Source organism: Melospiza georgiana, chromosome 3 (genome assembly GCF_028018845.1).
Source record: "Melospiza georgiana isolate bMelGeo1 chromosome 3, bMelGeo1.pri, whole genome shotgun sequence".
NCBI lineage: Eukaryota > Metazoa > Chordata > Aves > Passeriformes > Passerellidae > Melospiza > Melospiza georgiana.
This window is the reverse complement of record NC_080432.1, coordinates 60,103,663-60,124,845: the sequence shown is the minus strand read 5'-3', so window position 1 is coordinate 60,124,845 and position 21,183 is coordinate 60,103,663. Positions and strand designations below refer to the sequence as shown.

General features: G+C 40.2%; 1 protein-coding gene across 1 annotated transcript; it reads right to left on the bottom strand.

Annotated features, from left to right (window-relative positions):
* Window positions 1-1,763: 1,763 nt before the first annotated feature.
* On the bottom strand, window positions 1,764-20,246 carry PPIL4 (peptidylprolyl isomerase like 4). Its single transcript, XM_058021362.1, has 13 exons — window positions 20,165-20,246; window positions 19,609-19,676; window positions 19,457-19,521; window positions 17,545-17,662; window positions 15,778-15,920; window positions 15,313-15,409; window positions 13,759-13,875; window positions 12,745-12,869; window positions 10,548-10,614; window positions 9,583-9,694; window positions 7,975-8,071; window positions 7,189-7,327; window positions 1,764-2,037 (listed from the first exon to the last, which is right to left on the bottom strand). The coding sequence occupies exons 1-13, from the start codon at window positions 20,232-20,234 to the stop codon at window positions 1,822-1,824; spliced, it is 1,434 nt and encodes a 477-aa protein (XP_057877345.1). The 5' UTR covers window positions 20,235-20,246; the 3' UTR covers window positions 1,764-1,821.
* Between the last annotated feature and the right edge of the window lie 937 nt (window positions 20,247-21,183).

Here is a 21,183-nt window from a genome sequence, read left to right as displayed (position 1 = left end):
AACAGGTGAATTCACTAATCTGAAGATACTGTGAATTTTTAACAGCACCAAGGCATATTGAAAATCAGAAACTTGAAACCTTGTGGATGATTTTTTAATCCTTAGTTCTGAAGACTCTTTGGCCAACAATGAAAATGGACTATTTACTTCCATATAATACTCATTTAAACTTTCAGTTCTTAAGCATTTACCTGCTGCAAAGAAAAGCCATTTCTGCCACAGAAAAGTGAGCACATTCACCTGAAATAGGCTGTTTGTTTCTAAACATTGGTAAGTTCTGTATGGCCCACTGATGGTTGAGGGCTAGCTGAAGCCTAGAATGGCTGCTGAAACTCTTTTTGATGTTAAGCCACAACTCTCAAACAAGAGGACCTGTCATGTTCAGCAAGAATCCAGCATTCTCCCCAGCTGGAAGCTTTAGTTTGTTCCTATGACTGCCATTTCCTAAAGAAAAAAAAGAAGGCAATTGCCTCACTAACTCCACATCCCTGTCAAATCTGGCCAGTGCTTCTCCCAAGTTAAAATGTTGTGTGGAGAAGGACAGCAGGACTGAGAACGGTATGGCAGCGCAATCAATCCTTGTTTCTTTAACAGAGCAGGCCAAGAGCAGGAGGAGCTTGAGACAACCTACTGCCTCCACAGCACTACTCCACAGGCACCATCACCTGACCTGGTACAGTTCCTTGGAGTCTTGTTATGCCCAGACAGAAGGCAGAAATTTTCTTGACAGGAATAGCAGTCCTCAGCCCCAGATTCCCCAGGACACTTCCAGGGATAGGCTTCCCTTTTACCTCTCCTCTGGGACAGAGGGCTCTCACTCAGACTCTGCAAGGATGGCACCGGCCCCTGGAGGGTCTCAGGCAGTTACAAATGTTGTGCCAGGAGACAGCTGTGGAAGCCCTGGATTTCTAGTTTTATGCTTTGAAGGACACAAAAGTAAGAGATTCATCAAAAGGCAGCTTCTTAGCCAAGTACACTTTCTGCATTTGGTCAAGTCCACTTTAAGTCTTGGACTCAAGCTCAAAACTACAATGAACTAAAGGAAATATAACATGTGACATCAAAATACGTCTCAAACTTACTCAAATCCATAGAATAAAACAATTGAGTCTACATACATTTTTAAGCTGTTTCAAGTAAAGGCATCCAATAGAAAACTCTGAGGAGCTGGTTTCTAAGCCTTCAACTAAGGAACAAAGAGCCTCAAAGCACAAGGCATTCCCCTTCAAACAGGCCTCAGCTACGTCAAAGTGAAGGAGCTGATGCTTCTGCTACAGCATTTTCTATGTTATTTTCAACATTACAGGAAGGTGGGGTTTTTTTTTGTTCTGTTTTCTAATTACCACAAGCACCAAAGATGTTAGACTCCAGCTTTGTTTTTACCAAAGCAAAGACAGGGCAGATGCTGCTGGAAAGCACATTCCTGTATTAAATACCCTCAGTATCCCTGCTCAGCTTAGGTCTGGAGATTACAGCCATCCCATCTGGCCTGCCTAGTCAGAATTTTCTGCCATGGGATAGTTTCAGCTGATTATGTTCCTTAAATATCAGCCTTCCCAGAGAATCAGTAAGAAGTTATCTTTCTTCACAGTCCATTGAAATACTCTATCCAGGCACAGGCACTCCGGGGCAGAACAATTTGCAGTGATTCATCTTGAATTTTAGAATTAGCAGATCATGTTCCAATGAAAGGTATCAAGCTGTAAAATCTTCCTGCATATTGCAGTCAGACACTACAGTAAGTATTACAGAAAAAACACTAACACAAAAGAAAAAAGTTGAATTTATTATTTTAGTTCCCTTCCATATTTTCCTTGTCCTTCATCTGTACTTGGACCTCTCTTTGTCTTTTGATTTCTTAGGACTTCTGCTTCTGTCTGTTTTTTTATCCCAGTCTCTCACTCGGCTGTCTTCTCTGTATTTGTCTTTTTGCCTGCTGTAATCTCTGTCCTGAGAGCGGCTGCGGCTCCGGTGCCTGTCCCTCTTCTCACCCTTGGTCCTCTCCCTGCAGCGCTCTTCGTGCTTCCTCTCAGAGTCCTGCCAAGGGAATTGGACACAAATGCGGTTACAAACAAGAGGGGAAACACACAGAGGCACAGAGTGAACTAGAGAAAAGCTGAGCATGGCAGGTTCCTTAGTTACAGCTGGTAGTACCTGAAAGAGATTCACATCCACAATGATTTGAAGAAGGTAACACAAAAATACCCCCCTGAAACCATCTGAAGAAGGTAAGTTTACAATTAAGTTCTGTCAGTGTTTATAGAAAAAAGCATGGCTGTCAGGCATGCTTCTTGTACTGCCTAAGGAGCTTTGGCAAAACTGGTTATATCAGGGATTCCATTCAGATGGATATTTTTAAACTCTTCACAAGCATCAAACAGATCTGTAACCTAGATTTGGATTTCTGATTTTTTTACCTAAGCAATGCAAATATTTCCATTAAGTTTTGGTTCAAGCCCCACAGGCATTCCAGTGCTCTGCAGATGCATAATATATTTTAAGATCCACCTGTAATAATTCTTAATGGCCTAAATTCTAGGCTTCAGCAAAATGAACAAGCTGACAGTTTCATATCACTGTATGTGCTAACAGAGAGATACAATTTTATGGGGTTTTAATAATAATAATACTGATAAGCACAGATCAATATGAGTTAAGAAGAACATCTGCATTAAATTGCACAGCATTTCTTTCCTCATTTCAGATATTATTTTTCTAAGGATGTACCATGACAGCAGCCTTCACAACTGTATGGTTAAAACCTACATTCCATGTACCAACAAGAAAACTTCATTTATTTAAAAGAATGGTGAAAAAACTCTACTTTAACCAGAGATTTTATGCAGAAAGCCAGTGACTGGGGTGGTTCCCAGAGCAAACACCACCTTTAGAATGACACTGATAATGCTGAAAATATTAGGGTTACAATAAGCAACACAAAGCCTCTGGATAAACAGACACACGAATAATCACAGGTTTGATCTGTAACAAAAACATTCTGCTGCTGCTGGGTACAGTAATCTCACTGGTGGCTAAATGCCTATTCCACATCTTTACTGTGCTTTATTTCAGTACACATTTTAAAATCTGGATCCACCAAAGTGTCTCAGTGATGCTTCCAGCTACTTGTAAGAGCTTTGTATATCAAATGATGCACAGCCATACTCTTGTGCCCAAAGGCCTCATTCTCATATGTTTGAAAAAGCCAAGAGGCTTCAAGCCCCTCTGTGACAAGGCCTGGGTAAACATCAGATAATGGACATGCTAGTGGAGGGGTAGACAGGAACAAGACAAAAAATATTGGTCAGAAAACCAAATGGTGGGCTTGGTGTATGGCTGCCTTCTAGCTGGTTGTTGCTGGAGTTTCCTCCCAGCACATGGGAGAGACAGGAGAAAGGCAGGGCAGACTCAGTTGGACAATCCACCAAGTAAACACTGGAGACAAGGCTACTGGCCAAGTGGGGGCAAGAACAGGTTAGTAAAGATTTCAAACTACAGACAAACGGCCCTTGTTGGATGCCACAGAAAAGGACAACTTGCTGAAAGGATCAGAGTCATACAAGCATTGAGTTAAATGCCAACAGTGACCTTCACAAAAGCATTTAAGGTACAGGTCTCCAGGGCAAGTCTGAAAGTGACACAACAAGGACACCACAGTACCTAATATGATCACAATATAAAGGAAAAAAAGTGAAATTTGAATTACTAGAATGAATTGCATCTTTATTTCTTGCCAGCATAAGTTACATTTCACCTTTTATAAGATTTTTCATTTTAAAGTCTTTGGTGTGGAAAAAGGTCAATTTTTAAAACACTAAATTACTAAAAATAAAATTACTAAAACTACTAAAACTAAAATTACTAAAACTAAATTACTAAAAATAATGGTATTTTGAAACCAAATTTTTATGCCGAAAAGTCAAAAACACACTCTCTTGGAAGAGGAAGAAAAAGATTCATACTTAACAGCAGGCTCTCTCTTATTGCTGAAATTTGTATTTCTCAATGCAGGACCACAGCCTCTCATCAGTCACTGAGTAAGTGATGATCACCCCAATTCTTAATCCAGCACTGTGCTGGAGCACACACAAGGAAGGAAATAAGGAAAGAGGGAAAGATGCTTCTCTGGAAGTTCATGGCTGATTTTGCCAAAAGTAATATCTGACTAAACAGCAGTCCCAGGTGAAATAGCAAGAAATATCCTGGCCATGGAAGTAAAATGCACATGCCACCTCTTACATACATTAAACACAGTAGTTAAAAGTTAAAAGGAGCAAACAAATAGAGAGAGCCTGTTTTGGAGGGAGATTGATAAAACCTGACCCTGAATATGAAGGGAACAGTGTCCAATAAGCAGTAAAAGCAGGAAATCAAAACCAGAAAAATCAGTACCTCTGCCAAAACCATGCACTACAGCAATCTGAAATTGGGAAGTCCCTATGTCTTGCAAAAATCTATTGGATAGGCCATACTACCTCACAGATCCAGCTCTCTTAAAAAATAAAATCCAGGAAAAACCAGAGAACTGGAAGGCAAACAAAGTCATAATACAGATCTCAGGCAGAAGCATGTCCTGTGTTCAGAAATACTCTACCAAATCCTACCCACAAACCCACATGGCAGCCCACCCTCCTGCCCCAGACCCACATCCTGTTACTTACTAAAAGCAAGCCACAGCACCCTACCTCTTCTACCCACTGTGATGAAGTCAAACAGCACAAGACTCAAAAATATATTCTTGAAACATCAACACACAGGCTGAAGATTCAGGAAATGGGTGTCGGACGAAGAAAAGGATGAGTCAAAATATACTAAAGAAAAAGAGTAACACCAGCAAGAGAACAGAAAAACAACTCAACATCATGGAAACTATTGAGAAAATAAAACCCCTTCAAGTCATAGCTAGAGCTGATAACACAAACTGAAGCTCCAGTTGCCAGAACTTCCCATTATAAGCCCCATATCTCTCTTAATTAAAATCTCTGCCACACTGTGGACTCATGGTGGAAGTTTTTGTATGAAGCATGGCTACTGTGGTCTTTGGCTGATGAGTTGTGGAAGGTCTGCTGCCATTTTATTTTAAAGTTCTTACCTCAAATACATTCAGTGATTTACAAAATAGGGTAAAGGAAGAATGCTTTGTTTGCCTATATTAAAAATACTACCATTCATTAAAAAGTTTCCATGCTGTTATGCTTTGTGTTGGACTCAATATTCCCCCTGAATATATTCCACCTCAGGAACATGTCTGCCTCCCCTTGTTTCACCTATTATGCCCAAAGTATGAATGGTAAAAAACAAAACAAAATTAAAATTTGTATATGCTAAGCAGGATTTGTCACCTAAGCTAGCTGCAGATTTCACTAGAGAGGCCATGCCCAAAATACTGAGTCTGTGTGAGACTGAGTAAACACTGCTCAGTATGTGCCTACTGTACAGTACACACTAACAAGGATATTCAAATCCAGAGAGAAAAATTCTTCCCAGAAATTAATTTTCACAGCTCCAAGAGGGAACTATGATGCTTGCCATCAGAGAATAGACGTGAGCCTCCATCTGTGATTTCAGGCATAAGAAAGCTGAACTACTTACAGCAAAATGGGTAAAGGTGACTAAGAGAGAAGAAAGCTGTGGGAAAGAAGATACCAGAACCCAGCAGCAGCAGATTACAAGAACAAACCACATCAGGAGCAGGTGACTAAATCACAAAAAGATACACGTAAACACAGAGGAGATCACACAGACAAGCATTAGAATACGTTCTATTCCAGAACTTGAAAATAGCACCAAAAATCCCTCTGTTCTCCGTCATGTTTCTGTGCTATGAAGTCTCACAATCCATTTACAACGGTTTAGAACAAATGTTAAAAACCTACTGCTGCCAGCACTTGTGCCACCTGCAGGGGTAAAGGCTTCTAAATGATTTTAAAATGTTCTCTGCTGATAATGCATGACTGGCCAGCTCCATGGGTGTAACTCCTGGACCATCAGGAACAAAGACTGCCACCAAAAATACCTGTTTCAAGAAGTCTAAAGCGACAGTTTCCATCAGCCAAACAGACAGGAGAAATTCTAAACCAACATTAGTCCACACCTCCTGTATGCACACACTGCAGCCAGGACTTTACTTACCTGAACAAGCCTCTCCCCTCCACTCAAAGGAACCTGACTGAATTAGTGCAGTGACACAAAAAAAAAGGGTCCATGAATGAGCAATAGGGTTCACTGCTGGCACTGCAACATTTTAATTGCTGATGTTCATGAGAAAAATAATTTTCAAGCACTTCAGCAAGAAGTGATGTGTAAGAACAGAATCATGTATGCTTTGTGTACCCAAAACTTTCAGCAGTGCTCAAAATGCAGGATGGGACAACAGCCTTATTTGCTGCAGCTGAAACTTTTTCACTTTCTGCAAAGTTGCTAGAGACAGCTTTGTTCTCACTCATAAAGGCTGCATTGTTAAAATACTGGGGTTTGGTTTTTTTCTTTTCCAGTTTAGCTCAATTCTTCCTAATGCTCACTTCAGTGGTGATTAACACTCCACATTCTCACTGCAGACTTCGTTTCCACAAAACACCTTATCTTCAATATCCCAAGCTCTCAGAAATGTGGGAATGCTGTCCTGACAGGCTGCAGTGGAACTAATGAATGACAGAATTGCTGTCTCCTGTGCTGTCCTCCACAGCCCCACAGGCCTGCACATTCCAGATGCAAGCAAACCCACATGCAGATTTTTACACAAACACTTCCAAAACACTTAGAGACAAATACAAAAAGATAATGTAAAGAGACTGTGCTCCCAACTCCACACAGGAAAAACCCAACATATTATGGTCTGGCAAGATAATGAGACATAGTCTACAGTTGTGAAATACGATTAACTACTACTTTATGACTAGGAACAACAGGTTCAAAGTGCTGAAGATCCCCTACTTTATGAGAGGCTACATTGCCTCTTCAGGATGCTTTGGCAAAAAACCACCTAGACCTGCCAAGCTACAAAAGTTCATGAGGAAACCCTCTTTCATAATCAAATATTAACATCAGCCTTCTGCAGGTTTACAGCTGCTGTATGTTACACAGGACTTTGCACGCTGTGTCCTTATCCAATATCACACTTTCTTCCTGGCTTCTTTTATGAGGAAAACAATGAACAGGTATAAAGTTAATGCATGAAGAGTCAAGTACCTTAGATTTTTTGGTCCTCTTGTCATCATCTTCATCTTCAGAGTGGTGGTGCTTTTTCTTTTTCTGTTTTTTAGCCAAGTGTGACTGACTTGTGTGAGACTCTTCTACATCCTCATCCAGCACAAGGTCATACTTGGCACTGATGGTGCTGGTTAAGGACAGATCTGTTTCCCAATATCAGTAAGGAGCAGAACACAACAGCCCAGGAAGCAAACCAATCCCTGTTTATCTAACAAGCATTTACCAAGACTCAACACATATTTCAGTCAGAACACAGTTGTACACACTGAAAAAAAACCCAGCTGTGCTAAAATCAGTGAAGTCTGTCCTGTATTGTTAAACAATACAGCCAGGCTGCATTCTCCTTTCTTATCTACCTGGGGATATCTGAACAACCTATGGTGTTTTCTCTCTTGCTTATCACAAGCAAAGTATAATCTTAGAGAATGATTTAATATTAATACTAGAATGGCCTCATTTCGGAGGCAGAAGGTCCTCTCTGAAACTGCTTAGGAACTCTGTTATGCCATATGTCATTCCAGGGCCGTGGACTAGGAATATTATTTACCTGCACACAACATGGAAGTGAAACAGCACATTTTGATTTGATTAAATTCATCAAAGTGAAAACCACAAAATATTAAATGCCATCTCAAACACCAAATGGTAATATGAGCTAGAAGGCAAACACCCATTTGGCAGGCTTTAAAAATAAGAAGGCTTTTTCCAGGCTATTTTCATAAATTCTACTTAATTCAAAAAGTACCTTTGAAAAGAAAAGGATACTCTTGCTTTGGTTTAACCTTTTCTTTCAGAGCAAATTTCGAAGGTTTGTCACGGTCCTTCTCATAGTCCTTGAAATCTTCTTTGGTATACCGCCCACCTGTCCGCAAAAAAATATGTTCATTTCACTCTAACCACAGACACAACCAACACCCACAACTATCATTAAATTCTGATGATGATTTAGGGGCTCTTTATAACCACAGAGAGCTCCAGAGCAGGATACAGTTCCAGAAACAGACATCTGCATAACAGAGTAGAAAAGAGCAGGACAAGTTGGGATGTTCTGTCCTTCTCTTGCTTGCAGATCCCATTAAACAACACCGAGCTTTCTGCTCATTCATGTCCAGTGGAGACAACACATAAAGAGGATCACAAAGCAGGATTCAGCAACTGGCTTAGTCTCACTTCTATCACAGGTCCTACATCACACTACTTAAAATTGTGTTACCCTGAAAGCCCACAGACTGTTCTCATTATTAAATGATTTTTTGCTCTGGTCTGCACGGAGGGAAAGCTCTGAGACAGCTACAGCTCAAGAATTCAACGGAAGACTATGACTAAAAATGTTCACGTCCAAGATTTAAAGAGGAACACGAGGGATTTCAGCTTCCATTCACGGAAGCGCCAATGCACGGATCAACGAAGCGCGGCAGCGTGCTGCCCTCTCCCGGCCACGCTCAGAACTGCAACACTCGCTGGCCAGGCCAGAAACCGCCGCCGAGCGTGGAAGGTCATTTTTGGGATAACACGTAAGCGCGAGATGACAATACAGTCAGCTTTCCAATATTTTGGACTATTTAGACCCCAGGTAAAGTTTCCCACGCAGGCAGTCAATACAGGATGCCCTACAGCACCTGGTATAGACAGAATGGAGTCATTGCAGCTCTGTGCAGGACAGGTTCCACTGTCTCTGTGCTCATGGCCACAACCCTACCTGGAGACACCGCGCACCAACAGCTGAGGGCTGACTGCATTCTCACAAGACCACACACAAGAATGTCACCAATGCAATGCACAGACATCTCTCCAAGTCCAGTGTTCCGCTCATGCTCCCAGTATTCAAATAACCACTGCATCCATCTCTTCCACCACCCTTTTCCTCCCAAAATATCCTCAAACACCTGAAACTGGGTTTTGTAGCATACAATCTGTCATGCAGTACATTTGACCTACAGGGGGTGAAGAGCAGAAATCCCTGGCCTCAATAATGACTTTTTCTTGTATGCACCTGACTGTCAAACAGTGAATAAAGAAACTAGAAAATAACAATGTATTGGCATATTATTTTGCTAGTAAGTAATATATATCCAAAAAATCATGTCCAAAATTTGAGACAAAAAAAATGTTCAGTGGCAAAATGACATTGGCCAAAAAGGTAATCAGGGGCAATGCAATGCTCATGTAACAGTAGGAAGCCCTTCTACTTGTTCTAATGAAACAAATGAAGGGAAGAACTAACAACTGTGTTGGCTCTATTTATTACAGTACCAGAAACATTTATATGCCTGAAGATGAGATGATTTAAACTCCTAACTCTTTATATAATGCTTAGTTTAGAAGTCATGGCTTGTTAAGTTATGAGGATCAAAGAATTGCAAATATACCCACCTTTTCCCTTCCATTTAATCTTTGCAACAGACTGGCTAAAATCCACATGTATCCGTCTGTCATCTATCAGCACATTGTCCATTTTGAAGTAGGCTTTCTCACAGTCTTCCTCCTGATATTAACCAGGAAAATCTTGAGTCATGATTATTTCACAGGAATATTCACAGAAAAGCTCACACAGAAATTCAACTGCTTAGTGGCACACATTTCTTTCTGAAATTGCCTAAAGCACCATAGTTCTTGAATTGTACCATTTCAAAAGAAATAGTTATGCTTTCTCTGACTATCAGCATGTCAATTCCCAATTCTTCAGCTCATTTCAGTATTTAAAAAATTGCCCATCCAGCTACATATCTGGCACATGTAACACACTCAGGGGAAAAAAAAAAAGGAAAACAGAACAACTGATAGAAGTTCCAGTTGAACTACATAAATAGTCTAAAGGAAAGTGAGACCATTTTCCAGTGTTGTCCTCACAGATGAGAGACACCAGGACACATAAAGCTACCCAGCACCAAGAGAGCTATTGCCATCCATCTCACAGTAAGAACAGTGTGTTGATACAGTGGGCATCATTTACAAGCCCAGAAGAGAAAACCACTGAAAACATAGATCCATCTTATTCCATACACCCTCCTTTCCTTATGCTGCATGCTCCTAGCACTCCTTTCTTCAACTCTTCCAAGACTTAATGCACTCTGGGGGAAAAAAGGACTTGATCCCCTCCCACTGGTTTCAAGACAGTCTAAGTACATTTTTGTACTGGCAGCTCAAACAGAGACAGACTTGCATATTGACTCCTTTAGGACCCACAACTTCTATAACTAAGTTATAGTTTCTCTCAGTAAGAGAAAACACTAACTATTCCACACTTGAAGATGTCAGTGTTTTTCCCAGATAGAAGTATACCAAAAAGGGGCTTTTACAAGCAGGATCTACATACAGTTCATACCTAAAACCCATACCTTTTCAAACTCAATGAAAGCATAACAAAGAGATTCACCAGTCTTCCAGTCTCGGATCACTTCACAACTGAAAAAATGATAGGAAATTAAAATGTTAACACTGTTGGAGCAAAAAATGTAGGGTAGGAAAGCACTGCTTAAAAGGACAAATAAGTTAAAAAAATAACCCAAAAAACCCCAACCCACAAAACCTAAACACCTTGAAGGTATTAAAACACTTGATTCTGAGATCCCCTATTGCAAGAAAAAAATGCATGATTGCATTTTTGCTTTTTCAAAGCAAAAAACATTGCTTTGAGCAACTACACTGAACTCACATGCAGTTACCATGAAGGACAAAACTATAGATGAATTTCTAATCAATGAAACAAAATATATTTTCCAACATTACTGTTTGTTTCTAATTTTTTGCATTTCACTAATGCAAGAACAGAAATCCCACATTCTGTTTTCTCTGTCATTTTAAGCAACAGTTTAAACAAACATCCTGTGACAAACTTTCTCTTCTTAGCAAGCACCTCTTCAGCAGCCCAACTTTTTATCATGCAGGTCACTGGGCAAAAATAAGAAGCCTGAAAGTATTGAGTAAGTAGCACAAAATGGGAAGAATATAGTATTGTATCAGTATTGCACAACTCTTGTACTGGATGTAAGAATTCTGACTACAGGATGCTGGAGGAGGGCACGCAGGCAACAAGGGCAGGATATGTGGCATTAAGGTGAGAATAATGTGAGATGTGTAGAAAGGAAGTGTCAAATCAGGATCCGGAATCAAAAGATGATCAAGGCTGAAAGAAAAAAAATCTGGGAGGGAAAAGAAAAAAAAGTAGACCATAAGACTATTGAGACAAGCTACAGGAATTCCTAGCAGCAGAGGGCAGAATGATTTTGTGCAAGAACCCTCCTTCATGGATTATTCAGAGAACCTATCTGAAAGTGGAAGGACTGCAGAAGAGTGACAACTCTAACAGAGATCCAAAAAATTAGAAATCCTTACAGCATAGAGAAATCACACTGGAGTAGTATGAGTAGCATACAACGCAAATTTCCCCCCCCCACACACAGACAGTGTAGTTTGGGATCTGGAAGCCTGCAGACCTGTGTGCCAGTACTGCACAAACTGCCAGAAACTCTAAGCAGAACACAGTTAGCATCCATCTGAATACTCAGGGCCTACGCCAGACCGCCTGAATAAACTTAAGTGAAATGCCCTAACAGAGTCAACATGCTCATGTGTGTGATGATGATGATGATCCATTCCATGAAGTCTTTTGAAATCCCTCTGCAAATTCTAATAAACTCCTGCACCAAAAGCTTTTGGGGAAAGTAAGCAGAAAGGGTATAAGAAACATCTCTGCATCGATAAACATGCAGCAAGATAAGCATGGGTTGAACCGTAACTGTATATTGTAAAAAAACCCAAAAAAACCCCAATGAAAAAAAACAACTTTACCATTCACTAGAAAAGGAGTTAAGAGTAAAACAGAGAACAAAATTGTTCCACTATAAATCTGTAATTTCCTCAAAACTGTGTGCAGTTCGGGTTCTGTCATCTTGAGATGAAAACAAAAGAACAGGAAAAGGACAAGAAAAGCAAAACAAGGTAATTAAGTCTGTACTATGAAGAAGCATGAATATGTAGCTTAGTGCTCTAGGCAAGGAGAAAAAATAACTTTGGGGTGTAGGATAGAGGAGTAGGAAAGCAGATTTCACTGCCCATCTGGTCTTTTGGTAGCAGTACTAGGAGGAATCAGCTGAAACTACCAGAAGCCAAGGTCAAAACTGAGAAGGGCAGCAGGAATGAGGAACACCTGCAAGAAGTGTATCAGACACCACAGATGTTTGGTGCTTTATCCCAAACCACACATACTCCCAGAGGAAAGAAAATCCCAGAGACTCTATCCAGCTCATTGAGCATCTGACATAAAAACTGCTGAAGGAATGAGAGGATGGGGGCAAAGAGAAGTGTTACACGCCTTCTTGGTTCCTACACTTCCTTAGGCTTTCCTTAAAACCACTCCTGGGGCAGGATATTTATCTAGCTAGATCTGCCTTTGTATCCCCGTTGTTGTGGTCTCTATCCAAACAGAGCATAAACCTCCTGAGACACCAGACTACTCCTTTACAGCCAAACTTAAACAGACTGGGAGGAATCAAGTTCAATTTCAACAAAGAAGGTTTTCTCTTTTATAACTACCTTTTAATGGGACCAAATCGTGAAAATATTATCTCCAGGTCTTCACCTGTGGTCACAGGATTCAGTTTACAAACAAAAAGCACATTTTCTGGCGGCTTGATGTCTGCATCTGGCAAGTCTCCCACCTGGGATACAGAAAGAAGACATCACTTTGGCCTAAAGCTCTCAATAGGTAGCACAGCACACTGGGAACACATTTTTTGTGTGATCTCACATTCCTATCACAAAATCAAAACTTTATTAAATATTTTTGCTACTCAGTGTCACACAAAAAAGTGTTTTCTATAGCACCTAAAATTTATTATTTATTTGCAATTCCACTGCTGGAATTCATGAAAGTTTACAAATACGTTCTACTTTGCTTTTTCTGGTCTTAGGATAAAAACCAGACAGTTCCAAAAGGTGAAAGTGCACCCTTTTTGTCCCTACAAATCTTCTGCAACACTGTGGCCAGATCTGGCTTGATCTTGGAATAAGTCTCTGCTGCAAACTGTTCACCATAAATTTCAATTTGGTAGTTGTAAGGAAGTGAGATGGATCCACTAATCTTTCAAGGGTGTATATTTTAGTTACTTTTTTTTCTTAAAAAAAAATGGGCTTCAAAGCCTGTTTACAATTTTTGTTACTATGGAGTTTATCACTGAGAGGACTTCGTTACAAGTTAGCTCAGCTCTCTCCCACACATGCTGAACCTTTTCCAGGACTGCAGGTATTCCAGCAGCATACTATATCTGTTACATTTTTTTAATTGGATAAATTTCTAGCAAGTTTTTAGAAAGTCTGCACTGGCCACTCTGACAATGAACTATCACTGGTTTTATCAGAAAACCACAACATGAGTGCTCATGCTCAATCCTTTCATTGTAAAAGAGATATTTAATAGCAGATTCTGAAACACGACGTCATCACCAGATAGGTAATTTCAAGATAAATAGTACATACCCTCCTGGACTTAATAGCATGCACACACACAGAGAAATAAGATCTAAAAGGTAAATACAGAAAGATGTTCACCATTTCCAAAAGAATTGCACGAGTTTTTGCTTCTTTTTCTGCCTGAACTTCTTCTATTTCATCTGCAGTCCGTCCTTTCATGTCATCAATTTCTTCATCTGCTCCTATTCTGCCACTCTGAAAAATGAAGGAAAAGGATATTTATTACCAAACCATGGCCAGAAACTCTTTCTCACTTTCCAACTATTACTTGGACAACCTCTTCCCTCATCCCTCAAGACACAAAACATGCTTAAGCACTGTATGTCTGCAGAACTGGGCTTTCATTCTGTCCTTCCCACTTAGACTAGAACAAAAGAAAAAAGGATAAGATGTTATCCTCATATTTCAGGCACTGTGAATTATTTCTGAAGTTCTGTGACTAGTCTAAACCATATTCAGTGAGATATTCTAAGTTCTTTTCTATATACCCAGCCACTCAACAGCTCACCACAAGTGTCAACTCATCCAGGTAACTCCTGCCACAAATGAAGGTAAGGAACACTGCAAATATTTGTTGTGTCTAGCATGATGTTAAATAGAGCATAGCACAATAATAATTTTGTTTTTATACATCTATACCTAGGCAGGCCTTGAGGTTTATTTTTTTTATCCTCACCAGCATTTCTAGAATGCTGCCTTTCTTACAGACATTTCTATGCTAAAAGGGGAGGATATGCCTATCCTCAGACAGGCTATGAGCAAAAAAAAACTCAGTAAAAGTCTTCACATCTCTATGCTGCTGGCAGTGAGCTACTAAATACCTTATTCTTAACATAGCTGAAGGTACATCAGAGATCAACCACTGTGTACACATACTATGAAACCCCAATTTCAATCTTATAATTGTATTATTAAGGTTAAAAACAAACAATATTTTCTCTAGCTAATTAATTCTTTACTAGAAACAACTGTTTCCATACAAGGAAATAATCTCACAAGCAATTTCTCTAAATGAAAATGAGTAAATTACTAGTAACTGTAATTATTTTTATAAAATTCCTTCTATTAGAACAAATAGCCCAGAGTAGTATGTGTGTCTGCATATATAACTCAAGAATGACCAAGATTACTTCCACTGAAACACAACCTATTCACATTTAAAAGGAAAACAACAGTAACCATTTCAATATTAATAAATGTTAGTTATATTTTGTCTTCTACCACCAGAGTATACAGAAAACCAGTAATACTAGCATTGAATATTCTGAATGTTCTGCTTATCTACACTGAAAATAGAAACCTAAAATACAGCTTTCAAACACGGCTCCACTGGAGCCACAGGGGAGTGCATCCAAGTCATGCTTTTATCCTTCTCTTGGAAGGTTAAGGAGCTGTATTTGATTAAACACAGCAGTAGCCCCAAATAACTGACAAGCATTTGACATATCAGAACTCAAGCTGGCACAGTAGAACACCTTCTGCATGAAAAAATGTGCAGCTCTCTTAGGACATAGATTTGAGACACAAAATCTTGAAGACTGATTTCTTATTTTGGCCAAATCTGTGCTGGACACTAATTGAGATAAACTTTTAAAATTATTTCTTCCAACTTTTCCTGTTGTGAACACTCACATCGAGCTGCTCCTTTGTAGGTTCTGGTGAGCGATCAGGAACACACAGCCCAGGTGGGTCATCAAAGGGATCATCTAAAATTACTGTATGATTTATCCTTAGAGAAAACAAAGTCAAGATCAGCATTGGTTACATGCAAGTAAAACTTGGTTTACACAACTAACACCAGACCAGCCCCACTAAATCTCAGCTGCATCCCAAACTGCCAAATATCCCATGTGCTTGGAGATTCTAGCACTGATGCTTTTGGAAGGGCAACATGGCTAAATATTATTTATTTATTGTTTATTTATTGTTTATTTATTGTTTATTGTTTATTTAGCCTCTAATACTGGGGGGATAAAAAGGATTTAAGATAGCACATACAGGTCACCTGACATCATGATATTAATCTAGTTTCCAAAAGAAGTAAATTCATTCAATAGTAATGTATTCCTCAAAAAGCAAAGTTAAAAGCAGTCACACCTGATATCTTGATATGGGATAAAATCCTTATCTACAAAGGTTTCATTAATTGATTTCAACACATCCATGCCTTCTGTCACTTCTCCAAATACTGTATGCACACCATCAAGGTAATCCAGGTTTTCCCCTGTGGTAATGAGGAACTACAAAAGAAGATACAAAAGTAGAAACAGTAAATAGAAAAATTCAGGTTGTACTTTTTTTTAAATCTTAACACACTCTCACTGAATTCAGTGGGGAAAAAAAAACCATCTTCCCATTTTTTGTAGAAGATTGCTCTGGGAATATGGTGAGCCAACCTATAACTCACAGCCACTGCCTGAGGCAATCTCCCTGTGCAGGAGCCTGTGGGTGCAGCACAGGATCCTTCTGTGAACTGGTAATCGGGCACAAGGGATTGGAGGAGCAGAGAGATCTCTGCTGGGCAGGGCTGCAGAGCAAGACCAGCAAAAGCTGTCACTGGCATCACAGCTGATGAAAGGGAGGACAGAAAGAGCAAGGCTACCCCTTGTGAGCTGAGCTCAAATCACCTGATCACCAAGCAGCATTTGGCAGGTACTTTTTCATAAATTTGGCAGAAATTCCCTCTACTATCTTCACCTAACTCCCATAGTACTACTTTTACCTACTATCTTTACCTATTCTATCCACACTTTTTTCCTTTCCTCCCACAAACCCCTCTCCTGAAAAACAGGATGCAGCAGCACTGAGAGAAGAAGTAGCACACACTGACTTAGATCAACTTGAACTGGCACCGGAAAGTATCTTATGACAAATCAGATCTTTCACCTTAAGGCAAAACTGAAACTATGAACACTGATAGCAGCTGAGAATTCAGTAACAAATTATAGAGGGCACTTGGCAATGGAGGAGGGAGGAAGAGGCAGATATGCACAAATAACAGGACACAACTGCTGCACCCACACTTTACAGTCTGACTGGTAACATCCCACTCCTCATTCTCTCTACAACACAGTTAAGATTGGTTAGTAGTTGGTAAAGGTTACACTAAACTACACCATACTTGTAAGGCAACTCCATGTAGTTTCTTTCTGGAATTTTTCTTTCCCAAGGAAGAAACTGCAATAACGTTCCTGGGATCAGCATTCATTCCCATGTGCCTACACTAGCAGGCTGTATCTTCAATATAAATACTATTGTCATCTCTTTTTCCTAAATACCCCAACCCCAAAATGCCATTTTATACATACAATTCAGGGAAGCACCATAATTACCTGTATATTTTACAAGGTCTAGCTCGAATAAAACCCTACCTTTTTTTTAATTGTTCTTTGATTATTAAAAATCCCTCTTTTTAAAAATTAGAATATATGGATATTAAAAGCAAGGCATTTTAATTCCTAGAAGTGACACTGCACCTAAAATAATAATAATTCAGAAATATTAGTGTTCTATGAACTTTAAAAACAAAAAAAGCCTTAAAAAATGAGTAACAATAATTACCTACAACAAAATCTTTGTGCACATGAACAGCAAACAGAACAAGACCACTTTCAAAAACTGTTTTTATACCAGCACTGGGGTAAAACTGTAAACTTACATTATTAATGCACTTTCAAGTAACCATACAGGAGAAACTGTGATATGGTTTCACTTTCCAAACTAACGCAGTCATAACCAGAAAATGTTAACATTATTTCAAAAATCAGTTTCCTTAATTTTCACTTCCATTTAACTACAGAAATTTTTTTCCTGACCATTTTGTACATTAGCAAAATCACATCAGAGTATTAACACAGTGCTGACCTGTGATCCATGCTGATCACTGCCATTGTTCACCATGGACACAGTTCCCTTCTTCTTGTGCTTGATTCTCGGCACCTTTTCTGCCTCAAAAAATCTGGCTTGATCACCATACAGCTGACTAAAAAAACATACATAACAGATATGTTACGAGAAAAATTAATTTTTCAAAGTGAGCTAACCAAACATTGTAAAACTCTAAATGACATCTCAAAAATTTTTTACATTTCATAATTACATTAGGCTTTCAAATAAACCTATATTTTATATTGCACTCATGAACATATTTATGGACCTGTACACTTCCATGGTTACAGTTATGTTCCTTCCATATTACAAGGAACAACAATTTTTTTCTCTGGACATTTCACAGAGGCTTTTTTGGGGGGTGGGAAGGGTATACTTATATATTTTTAAGTACAGTGTGCAGCATTTTTCTGAGGCATGAAGGAACTGTACATTTTAAGTAGGTTCTGCAAAAATAAGTTATTCCATACTGTAAAAATGCAGTTACTTACATGAAAAAATTATCTCCCAAGAAAAACAGAAAAGCAGGACATCTATGTGCAAAATCAGTTCATCAGACAGGACTGAATACAGTAATTTGGGATATACAGGATATGGCAAATTGTTGCATTCTTTTTAATTTTTTTTAATCTAACCCTGCTATCACTTATTTTGTCTCATTCCACAAACTGAAGGCTGCATGATCAATAACCATATTTGCCCAAATGTAAGGACAGTGCTGTGTTTAAACTCATTCTCCTAGGCAGGTGCTAGCCTCTATGAAGAGAGGATTCAAATTAAACTTTGCCTGCAAGAACACAAACTCCAGTTCCATGCACTGCAGCAGAAACAAACAGGTACAAAAGACAAATTGACCTTCTCCATGCTATTGCCAGACAGGATCTGACACTCTCATCACACTGTACTTCCCAATTTGCCATACCAGTAAGTCTTAGGAGACTTGTATCATATCAAAATAAACTTAATTGACTTGTGTGCAGAGACAGGCAAGCCTGGCAAGTTTACCTACCTAGATTAGCACAGGTACACTGCTTCCAGAACCACTGGAGAGGTGATTCATGGATCCATGAGCTCCACGCTTTGTATTTAAGAGGCACTGACAGACTGACTTACAAAAGCCAGCACTAGTCTAGAAACACTGTCTCTGTTCCAGCTGAACACTTTTATTGCTGTAAATTGTGTTCCCCAGCAACTCCCCAGTAATTAGTTCTGCTCTGTAACTTTAATCCTACTTTTAATGACTATTTCAAACGAATCATACAGAACACATGCATTTTAACTCCATCCTAGCTGTTTGAATGATTTCTTCAACTCTTGTCTCCCTGACCACTGAAAACTTCTCAAACAAATAAGAAAAGCGATTTATTTGTAAACATTCAACATGACTAAAACTCAAATAAGTAAGGGGATCACTTTCTTATATACAGAGGAAATCAAGTATTGCCTCTATGCTCCACTCATGCTCAATAATTTAGTATATTTTGTTATAATAATAAATGTATTCACCATGCTAATTGATTCTGTCTTCTACAGAGCATTTAGTCATGATACTTTTTTTACCAAACACAATTATTTGCCAGCTTTTAAACAAACAGAAATGCATGTACAAGTTGTTACCTGTAACTTCACTTCTATGGTCAGAGACAGAACAATGTCCAGGAAAAAAAAAACAGTGAATGGCCAAAGGCAGCATAGAAATTTAAAGGGATCTAATTACGAAAACCAAAGAAGCTTATGCATCAACATTTTTATTTCCCACCAGTAATTCTGCCCCAAGAAAGCTGAAGACAATCTAACCGGGAACTCCTACTCCCTTACACAAATTCTCTGTTGAGATATATATACACACACACATATCTATGTATAATTTCTACACATAAACACTTACCAAAATATGGATTCCCCTCCACGACCAGTTCCCATGGGGTCACCAGTTTGTATAATAAAATCCCTCTGTCACAAAGGAGAATCACATAAGATATTGCTTTCATGTTTGTGAATTTAAACCAATGAAAAAAACAAGGAATTGAGAATACTCACCTGTACATTATAAATAAGACAATAATTGTAGTATTTGACTTTGCAGAGCTTCAGGAAATTCAGACAAGCTGCAAGAATTCATAGCAACATTTACAAAGGAAACTCCAGATACAATAAAAATGGATGTAACAGAGCCCTAGTTTAACGTGCTGAAAAGTGTTTTTGGAGCAGACTGCATCGAGACTTATCAGGGTACAGCCCACAAACACTGAGAGAAATGCTCGAAAGAGGTGTAACATTTCCTCCCTTCCTACAAACCATCTCCAGCGATTCACAGAACCCTAAAAACGGCTGGTTTTACAGAAACATACTTCCCCCCTCCCTTTCCCTCTCGTTTCTTTTCAAACGCTTGAGAAAGAAGCTCACGGCAGCCCTTCGATTGAGATATTACAGATATTACATTTGCGGCCGTGAGCACTGACTGCACCCCCGGCCTCTGCGCCGAGCGAGGCCGCCACCCGCCCGCGCAAGGGGAGAGCCGGTGCCGGGGGGCTCAGGGGCGAGCCCGGCGCCGGCAGGGCCGGGGAAAGGCGGTGCCGGCGGGCTCGGCTCGTACCGCGGGGACGCTCCTCCGTGTACAGGTCGATGACCAGGTCGCCCACCGTGGTCTCCAGGAGCACCGCCATGGCCGCGCACGACACAGCGCGGCCCAGCCCGGCAAAGCCCAGCACAGCCCGGCTGGCGCCCCCTGGCGGCGCGGAAGACCCCGCGGAGGATCCCTCAGGGGCGGGGCGGGGCGGGCCATGGATCTCCGCAGTCCTGAGGGCGCCGGCGGTGGAAAATGTGGAACGTGTAAAAGTTAAAGCAGGATGTTCTTCCATATGTAAGATCCTGGTATACTTTCAGACAGATTGTTCTGCCAGGTTGGAAAAGACCTCCCTCCCTTTGAGATCGAGTCCGAGCTGAGAGATAACTGGCACACCCAGACGTTCCTTAAACACCTCCAGGGATGGGGAATCCACCGTCTCCCCGAGCGGTCCTTAGCCCAGCCCATGCTCTTGTAAACTACTGACTCATTCTGAACTGTTGTGCCCAAGCACAAGGGGCTGGACTTACAATCATGAAAACCTGACAGACCCAAGCTGAGAGACATCAGACATCAGACTTTACCACTGAGAGACATAATTCTCTCGTCCTCCTCACATAGCTGGTGACCATGAAGTATCTAGTTAGTGAGTGTAAAATCAATGAGAAGCAGGCATCAGCTAAGGACTGCAATAACTGGAATAATCTAAAAAGGAAGATATTTGAATGTAATCCAGCTGTTCAATTACCCAAGGTGCATAGAAATAATGAGATTAAGTTAATTCTGGTCCACTAGATAGAACTTCCCAAGCATCTGCTTTACTTAATGCCCTTCTAGGTTGCTGTAAGGCTCCAAAAATCTTGCTCAAGGAGTGCAGGCAGTCCACTCATTCTCTTATGCCACATGCTGCTAAGAACCACACATTACAAGAACAGGGACACAGCCAGCTTGTCGTCGGACTGAGCACCTCAGGGGCCCTGGAGCCCGGGGTGGTGGGAGAACCCTGAGAGGAGAGGCACAGGAGGATGTGCTGACGCACTGAGGAGCTG